The sequence below is a fragment of the Citrus clementina genome, unplaced genomic scaffold (genome assembly GCF_000493195.1).
Source record: "Citrus clementina cultivar Clemenules unplaced genomic scaffold, Citrus_clementina_v1.0 scaffold_4, whole genome shotgun sequence".
In the NCBI taxonomy this organism is placed as follows: domain Eukaryota; kingdom Viridiplantae; phylum Streptophyta; class Magnoliopsida; order Sapindales; family Rutaceae; genus Citrus; species Citrus x clementina.
The window spans coordinates 16,650,248-16,659,545 of record NW_006262274.1 but is presented as its reverse complement, the minus strand read 5'-3'; the positions used below and the strand labels follow the sequence as shown (position 1 = coordinate 16,659,545).

Here is a 9,298-nt window from a genome sequence, read left to right as displayed (position 1 = left end):
ATTTTGAATATTATGTTAAATAATAATTTTAACCTTATTAGTATGTGAGAATTTTTTTTAATTATGAAATGTATTTAATGCTAATATTTATTTAAAATCCCACAATAAAAAAATATTATTAAAATAAATATAATAATTTACATATTTAAATTTATTGAAATATTTTAAAATTATTAGTCTACTACATAGATTACATTATTTATATAATATTATTATTTTAAAAAATTAAAGTCAAATTTTTGGGGATAATAGAGGTAAAGAATATAATGGTCAAAAGGGGGTCTTGATATCCTTTTTTGAAAGCCTAGGAGTGTTGGTGATTATTTTACCAAACCCTGGAGGTGTGTATGTCTTTTTTTTTCTTATTTATCTCATCATTGTTAAAGAGAGTGAAAATTTGTGGAATAAAAAATTTAATTAAAATAATATAAACTTATTTATGTTTTATTTTTCCACTCTTCTATTTACTATATAAATAAATAAATAAATATTTAGAAAATAAAATTAGAAAAGTCTTTAGTAATGCTGCGCTAGTTACTAGCTTTTGCAATTATAAATTCTAAGTATTCTCAATCACTAACAGCTAAGCCTAGATTTTGGTGTCGAACACTTGCAACATAGACTTGCAACACAATAGTTTTAGTTCCAATTATAGTAAATCCAAAATAGTTAAAAAAATTTCATACATTACAAAATTTTCTAATGTAAATTTGCGTTCTAAGTTTTTCACATATTTTTCTTGGAGACTTAGGTCCTCTTTGATATTAAGCCACTATTAAGGTGTTGTAGCTTGTTGTGGAAAAAAGTTATAACTATAAAAATAAAAATTAATAATATTTAGTGAATATAAATTTTAAATAATAATTTTGACAAAATTATTAAAGATATAATAGATTTTCTATTATACAAATAAAAAATCAAATCAACATAACTTTTAAGGTATAGCTGTTAGTATTTACCAAACACTTTAATACTATAACTTCAAAGTTACAGCATCCAAATTTCAATCCAAATTTCAATCGCAAATGCATTCTTAACATGTTTAGATTAGAGGTAAGCATTAAAGGGAGAAGAGACTGACAAAATTATTAAAGATATAATAGATTTTCTACCATACAAATAAAAAATCAAATCAACATAACTTTTAAGGTACAGCCGTTAATATTTACCAAACACTTTAATACTATAACTTAAAAGTAACAGCATCCAAATTTCAATCGCAAACGCATTCTTAACATGTTTAGATTAGAGGTAAGCATTAAAGGGAGAAGAGACTTAATTATGTGCCGCTTAACTCCATCTTCCTCGATCGTGCTTATTTCTTTCTTTAGTAATGTGGGCTTGTGTCTTCTTCACTTAGAAATCCAACATATTTTCAAACAGGTAACAAAAAAATATAATCATGTCTTTCCAACGAGCGAAATTCATTCTGTAAAAATTATTTAACTTCACAGCATCTGGACTAATAATTTTAAAATTTTAATAGCCATTGAATATGACAAATTTTCCTATTGTTGATAAAATTAAAGAATAAAACATAATAGATTAATGGCTTTGAGGCGTGCGTAAAAGTTTCTTCAATTTATCTGTTCATTTTCTATTAGTTTGCTAGCCAGCAATTTCCATTGCAAATTACCCGTATCAAAAGATTCAAAACTAGAATACTGCGATTATAAATATTGAAATATTTCCAAAATACTCTTCTCTTTCAAAGCAGTAAAATAATTTACCAACAAAAAAATGTTATTGTAACTTGTAAGAAACTCGATCTCCTAATTATAGTTCAATAGACAGCGTTCCGAAATTAAACACTCAGAATTTGAGAGAAAAATGGTACATACAGCCAATAATAGACGGGAAAAAGAAAAGGCAAACCGATGAGCAAGGCCACTAATCACCGTTGGAAAAGATCAAAGTCAAAACTTCCGAAATTAAAGCCAAATTGGCTAATTACGTTAACATCCAAAAGAAAATCTATAAAGCCCTTAAATCAGAATTTTTTTCAAAAAATCATTGCCGAATTTTAAGGAACATTTACAGGGAATTGAACCATGGCCGTCTCCAAGTCCCACTCATCATGGCTAATGATTTTGGCAATCCTTTCTTTGTTGGTTTTAAACCACGCGGAAGCATCAGAATCTGAACCACCAATTTCACCATCTGATGACAACAACAACAACATCAACATCAAGAATGAAAACAAGTTGTCTGTTGGTGGCTTAATTAACGGCGGCAAGAATTTGATTCACAAAATGATGTGGGTCGACGATCACCAATTGATGCCCGAAAATTACCCAACGACGTCTGAATATTACCCAATGAAGCCCGATTTGGCCAGAGGGAGGCCCGATGGTGCCAGGGTGAGACCAGTGTTTAACAGGATGGAACCAGAGTTCCTGCAATGAAGAAAGTTGCCGTGAAGAGAGGTGGATGGAGCTATATATGTGATAAATGGAGGCGCCACACGCCTACGGCTTAGCAAGGTAATTTGATCAACAACAAATAAGGCTCCCTAGGAATCAATGTAACAGTAAATTTAAATTTTATTGACACTAAGTAATCTCATTACTATTAAGCCCAAAATGGATTGTGTTGATGCTTCTTGATTGCTTCTGTCACATTATAGCTTAGGTCGTAGAAAATGAATAGAAAAACATCATTATTATTAACCATTAAGACATATGCCCTTTTTTTGGGGTTTTGGTAGCGTAAACTATAAAACAGAGAACATTTACTTTTATGTACAGAAGTCATTTGTTACACCAAAAAATGAAAATTTGCATGTAGACAAGCATTTCGGAATCTATACTTATATGATATATTAATTTTATTCCAAGGATAAAATTAAGCGATTTAAAAGAAAATAATTTTTCATAACACTAAGATATATAATAGATTAACAGTAATTTGTTGCAGAATAATTTTTTTTTGTATACATCACTATCACAAACATTATTAAGAACAATTGATTTGTCTTCTTCTCTTATTTATACGAATGCTTCACACCTTTTCCCTAAAAAAAAAAGAGAGAGAGAGAATGCTTCACACACCCAAACTCTATTTAGGTTCAATTTAATATTGAAATATTTTATTTTTTAAGGTATAATTGCTTTAGAGAAAGAAAAGTATAATTATGAAATAAAAATTAATACTATATATTTAATATGACTTTGAGATTATAATTTGACAAAAATGATAAAGATATTATAAATTTTTTATAATATTGATAATAAATTAACTTAGTTTTCAAATCACAACTAGTGTTGATCAAAATATTATAATACCATAAAAGCTACACTTGCTCCACCAACAACAATTATCCAACCTTTTAAGGCATAATTACTATAGAAAAAGAAAGTTACAACTATAAAATAAAAATTAATGCATATACTGAATATGAATTTTAAATTATAATTTTAACAAAAATAATAAAGATATTATAATTTTTTTATAATATTAATATTAAATTAACATAATTTCAAAGTCACAATAATTAGTATTTATAAAAACACTTTAATTATATAACATGAAAGCTACAGTTAACTTCCTACAGTTATCCCAGCTTGATAACAAATAATTTTTAATTCCAAAAGTGAAAAGTTCCGCTACTTTCAGCATATAGCACGATGATGCTTAGAGACTAAAGAGCAAGCACGCGCATGTTGACGAGATTGAGATTGATCGACTGATCGTTAATGCTTACGCAGGCTTTTATATTTTCAGATCACGTGCCGGACTTAACTATGGTGCAACTGTAGTAACATACTACAGTTGTATATAGTCATTGAATTCAGTTGCACACATGTACTATAATTAGATTTAATGACTAAATACAACTATAATATGGTACTACAGTTACACCATAACTAGACCCTGCATGCCGACAAAATTAAAACAAATGCTACATTGTCATCGTCACGTATAACCAAAAAAGATGCTTTATCTTGGCTATCTTTTAATTTTCCTAAAATACATACAGCCAGATTATTTAATCCATGTATTTACAATCATATATCTTCTGGATAAACTCAAATATATCAATTTTCTTATGTCACAATTGAAATGTATCCAACCAATACTATTGGAACATTGGAAAGATATATGCAAAGCGACAAAGTTTAAAGGTGAAAGCTCATTTAATTTTTTATATTATGAGGCTAATAGTAGTTTAATCTCTTTATTTTTAATAACACCTCATAATATTTATCTTTAAATTATTGATACCATGCCGTTAGTCTTATAATAATATTTTTACATTAATAAAAAATTAAATTATCATTTTTAATATAAAAAGTTATTAAAAAATATAATATTATAAAAATAAATTAAAAAGATTTAAAATAATCATAAGATCAACGTCAATAATTCAAAATAAAAGAATTAACGGGTGAACGATCACTAAACAAACTTTTACCTAAAGATTAATAGAGGAACAAGTTTTCAGATGCGCATTAATTACTCAGCATTCGGGTCAATTTCTCTTCCGAAAAGGAGGAGCATCACAGCTGGCGCTGCTGGTTCATCATTACTAATAAATTTAAAATGCTAATGAAAAGGGAAAGTGACTTAACTGCTTGTAGGGTTCCTCGAAATTGAGGTTGCAGGCCACAATCACGAAGTCACCCTCAAACAAATGGACCGTTGGCACTTGGCACTAGGCAATTTTTTTTCTTTTTTCACTTTACTTCGTCTGAAAAACAAAAGCACTAATCATAGGGAAATAATAATAAAACCATGGGACCAGCAATAGAACGATGGCCATTGCTCGACTCCATGACCTCATGTAGCCGTTGAATTCTGAATAGGCCCTCTTCATAAGGCAATTTAACAAAAATAGTACATGATGGAAATTGATTTGGGTGCCCATTCTCTTATGTTTTCCAAAGCATGGTTACATCAATAGATCATAGACAAAAGAATTGATAATCTTATTTTGATGTTAAATTAGAATAATTGAAGGGGAAAAAAGAAAAAATGGCACCCCAAATCAGCAAATCACTAGTCTAATAAATAAGTCAATGAATCAATGCTCTACTTATTCATCAACATCACTGAGGGGTAGATCCCCAAGCATCCATGGCATAATATCTCAAAGGGTCACACTTGGGAACTTGCAGGATCCATGACCTGAAAATATATTGGAAAAAAAAAAAAACAGAGAGACCATTAATTTTATCTATTTAATAATTTTCAGGGTTAAAAATAGATAAAAGAATAAGAAATTGAAATTACTTGGATCTTTAATGGTCTGTGTGGCGAGCCCATTGAAGTAACAGGTCCCACCAAGTTTCCTAAACTGAGACCAATAGGAGCTGAAGGCATAACTTGCTTTCCACACCAACGAACCCGGTTTAGCACAAGGTTTACCCGGTTGGATCGGGTCACAGGTTTTATTCCCCTGCGAGCAGGCATAAGAAAGAGCCGATGACAATGCAGTAGTGTTGGCTACTTTAGCTGCCACGCACCATATCTTCCCCTTATACGGCTCGTTATTGGTCGGCTTCGGCAGCGGCCCGTACTCCTTCTCCGGTGCATTTCCGCTCAAATCAATCTCATACACGTGCGACCCGTTTGGATACAATAGCCCGAAATGCCTCTCCGTACCCGGGCCCGGTTTCTGATTCTCGTTGTACAGAGCAAAGATAAAAGAAGGCAAAACCCATCCGGGTCGGGCCGGGGTGCCAATGGCCGGTTTTGCTGTAAGCTTTTTGACAATATTCCGGTTGTAGGTGGCGGCATTGTAAATATTGGCTCCAATCTGGTCGTAGTCTCCTCCATTGGGCCAACCCGTTTCGGCGATGAAAATCCGGATGTCCGGGTACCCGAGCTTCTTCATGGCAAAAACGACGGCGTCTAGCATCTGGTCGAAAAGGTTCGTGTAGGTCAATTTCGTGACCGGGTCGGTGTAGGTGATATTAGTGGACTCCAGAAGCGCGTAATCAAGATGAATGTTCTTCGGATCCGACGACCAAGGGAAGAACGTGTAAGCATCCACGAAGAAAAACGATTTCGTCCGGTTCAAGAAATGCAACATCGGCCGCATGACCGATTCCGAGATATCGGACCGAAATGTGCCGTTGGAAGGGGGAAACGACGACTGCAGGACATCCATAGCGGAGGGGGTACCGACTTTGATCTTGCGGGCACCGAGGGTTTTCAGGGATTTTCTGATTTTACGCATGGCCGGTACGAGGTTGGGCCAGATTGACTTATCGGGGAGGCTAAGGATCTCGTTGCCGACGAGGAGATATCGGATTTTGGTACCGGGGAGATAAGGGAGGACGTTGGTTCGGACCCACTGGTCGGAGAGGGATTGGCTGCTTAAGGAAATGTTGTTGATGATTTCATTCGGAACCATGATGGACACTTGGATGTCTGTGTTCTTCAGGGCTTTCAGGATCTTCGGATTGGCATCGTAGATTTTGACCCGTGTTGCTTTCAGAGATTTGATCATGAGTTCCACCGACTCCTGTGGCGATGGAAGGTTGTTCCCCAGCTGACCGTAGCATACCCCCACTTTGCTTGACATCTCTGCACCTGAAACACACACATTTCCAGAAAAAAGAAGAAGAAGATGAATATAAACGCCATATGATGATTATTGCATTTTGTTTTGAGATTTAAAAAACAAACTTACTTCCAATAGAGAAGAACATAACGGAGGCCAACAACAGATGAGCAACAACAAGACCCATCTTCGTTATGGGCTTGTTTCTTGGGAAGCAGAGACGGAAACCGGAGGAGTAGTGTTCAAAAGACTGTGTGACGCTGTTGCCAGGGAGAGTTGAGAGCTACAGCATTTAATAATGCGTCAAAGACTCGAGGGTCGTCACTTTGTTGATACGGTGGACTGACGTCTAATTAATTTTTATCTCTCTTTCCCACATCAAGGAAGTGAAAAGAAAGGAAGAAATGATAAAATAATAAGGGTGCAGAGGCCCAAGGCAATGAAGAGGATCAGGAATCAGTGGAGAGATGAGAATCGTGGGGCCTTCTGTTAAGTCACATTTGAGCTTTTAATTGGTTTCCGGGAAGGATAGGGAGAAAAATAAAAAAAGGGCGAGATTCCAAAATGAGCAATTAGCCGTTCGAGAGCTTGCCGCTCACGCTGCCCGCCCATCGGTCCATGTGCAACAGTGGAAGCTAAAGCTTCTTTTACACTGTCGTCTGTCGTCTGTCGTCTGTCGTCTGTAGAAGGAAAATGTTTTGTTTATGCACATTGACACATGACAAATTAGAGAATCACCGAATCAATATTTTAATTTAATTCTTTAAATATTTATTTATGTAGTAAATAAAAAAAATCATCTCTTAAAAAATTCTTTAAATAAAAATAAATTTATATTATTTTAATTAAAATAATAGTAATTACAACACTTAATAATAAGAAAAAATAATATAATATTAAATTAAAAGTTCAAAAGACTCTCTAATTAAATGAATTAGTATTTCTATCTTTTAATATTAAAAAAATAACTTTATTTAAAAAAATATTTTAAAATTTTTTTTATGTGACTTTTTAAATAAATAATAAAATCTCAATTAAAGAGTTTTTCAATAATGCTTTGACCATCGTTTAGATATTATATAAAAAAAGAAAAAAGAAATCCCTACAATGATATATTATTTAAAAATTTAAAATTTCTAAACCATGTATTATATAGATATGAACAAAATTACTTAAATTAATTTATTTGTTATTAATTAGAACATTATATAATTTAAATTTTGATGAATAACTTGAAAGCCAATCGAACAAAACTTAAAAGAAGAGTTATTTTATGTTTGACAATTAAGGGTGCGTCTGGTACCACTTTTGATACTTTCTATTTAAATAAATAAATATATATATATAATTTATTTAGTGGGCTCATTCTTTAAGAAACCGCTACAATATTGGAAAACAAATCATTTTTGTTCTTTAAATTTTACAAAGAAAATTAGAGAATGCCGGTGTTCTTTAAATTTCATTCTCTATTGAGAGTGCAAATGGGCCCACAAAATAAATTATATATATATATATAAAAATATAAATCATTTTTGTTTTCATTTTTTATCTACTATTTTAAAATAAATTCCCAAATTCATTTTAACTTTTAAAAACATCACATCAAAAACATCATTTTCCTTCTCTAAAAATAAGGATAAAAAATACCAATTGAAAAATAATACTAACCCCACCCTAATAATTAGATAGTTTTCACTCTTTGGAATTTTAATAATTAAAACAATTATTGCTGAATGACGATCATAAGCCAATCGTACATTTTTTTTTCTTATCCCACATGACATCTTGACAAGCATAAAATAAAAAATTATTCTACATCCATCCATACACGGCAATATTTTGATTCTTGCCGATGATTAATGTTCGTTTATGTGAATAATTAAATCATATAATTTTTCAATGATTTTCTAAATCGTGGCGTGTAAATTAATCGTCTAAAATTTTGATAACAGGAATCAAATACAATCATTACAAACAGTCATTTTCCAAAGACCAATGGCACAAGAAAGAAGTGAAGAAACTATTTTACCCCAACTGGTGGCTTTTCCCATTCTTCTTTACATGATTAAACATTGGACTTTGTGATTTGGCTTTACTTTTGATTTTTTGAGTTTTACTGGTGTTTATCCATTGATCTGAAGCCAAGGATGAGGTTTATTTTCACTGCGATTTTTTAGTACTCAGATTCTAGATTCTAGATTCGAGTTTTAATTAGTGAATCGAGTTTTAATGAGTGCGTGAGTCAATAAATAAATAAATGAAAATAAAATTTAATTGATTTGAAGTTTTTTGCGTTTATGTGATTGTTTAATGATTTATAAATATTCTGTTGGTGCTTATATTTAGCTTGAAGCTTTTGGGTAAAGATGTTAAACTCTAATTTCTTTAGTCACGCAAGTTTTTTTTTTTTTTTTAAAGTGTTTCTAGTAAACTTATTCTTCTTTTGAAGAAATCCTAAAATACATCACAGATAATAGAATCAATTAATGTATATATGACGTATGCATTTAAATTTAATATAACCACAATTTAAATGAAGGTTTGTCAAAGTAAATGCACACATGTCATAACATGATTTGTTTGTTGTATGACCGACATTATATCTTTAATGTATTCAATCTACTGTACGAAGATATAGTTGCTTGTGAGAAACTAAGACCCCAATTTTAGTAAGTTCATGGAATGTTCTCTCTAAATCCAAATTTTCAACGGTTAATGATAATTTTCGACTCATTTTTGTTTGTTGCGTGTTGGAGTTGTTTGAAAATCTTTCGTGTTTCTTTTCAAATT

The 9,298-nt window shown here is 31.8% G+C and overlaps 1 protein-coding gene across 1 annotated transcript; it reads right to left on the bottom strand.

Moving 5' to 3' along the window:
* Positions 1-4,747: 4,747 nt before the first annotated feature.
* LOC18043349 (probable glucan endo-1,3-beta-glucosidase A6) lies at positions 4,748-7,174 on the bottom strand. Its single transcript, XM_006437187.2, has 3 exons — positions 6,638-7,174; positions 5,233-6,537; positions 4,748-5,127 (listed from the first exon to the last, which is right to left on the bottom strand). The coding sequence occupies exons 1-3, from the start codon at positions 6,693-6,695 to the stop codon at positions 5,090-5,092; spliced, it is 1,401 nt and encodes a 466-aa protein (XP_006437250.1). The 5' UTR covers positions 6,696-7,174; the 3' UTR covers positions 4,748-5,089.
* Positions 7,175-9,298: the final 2,124 nt, after the last annotated feature.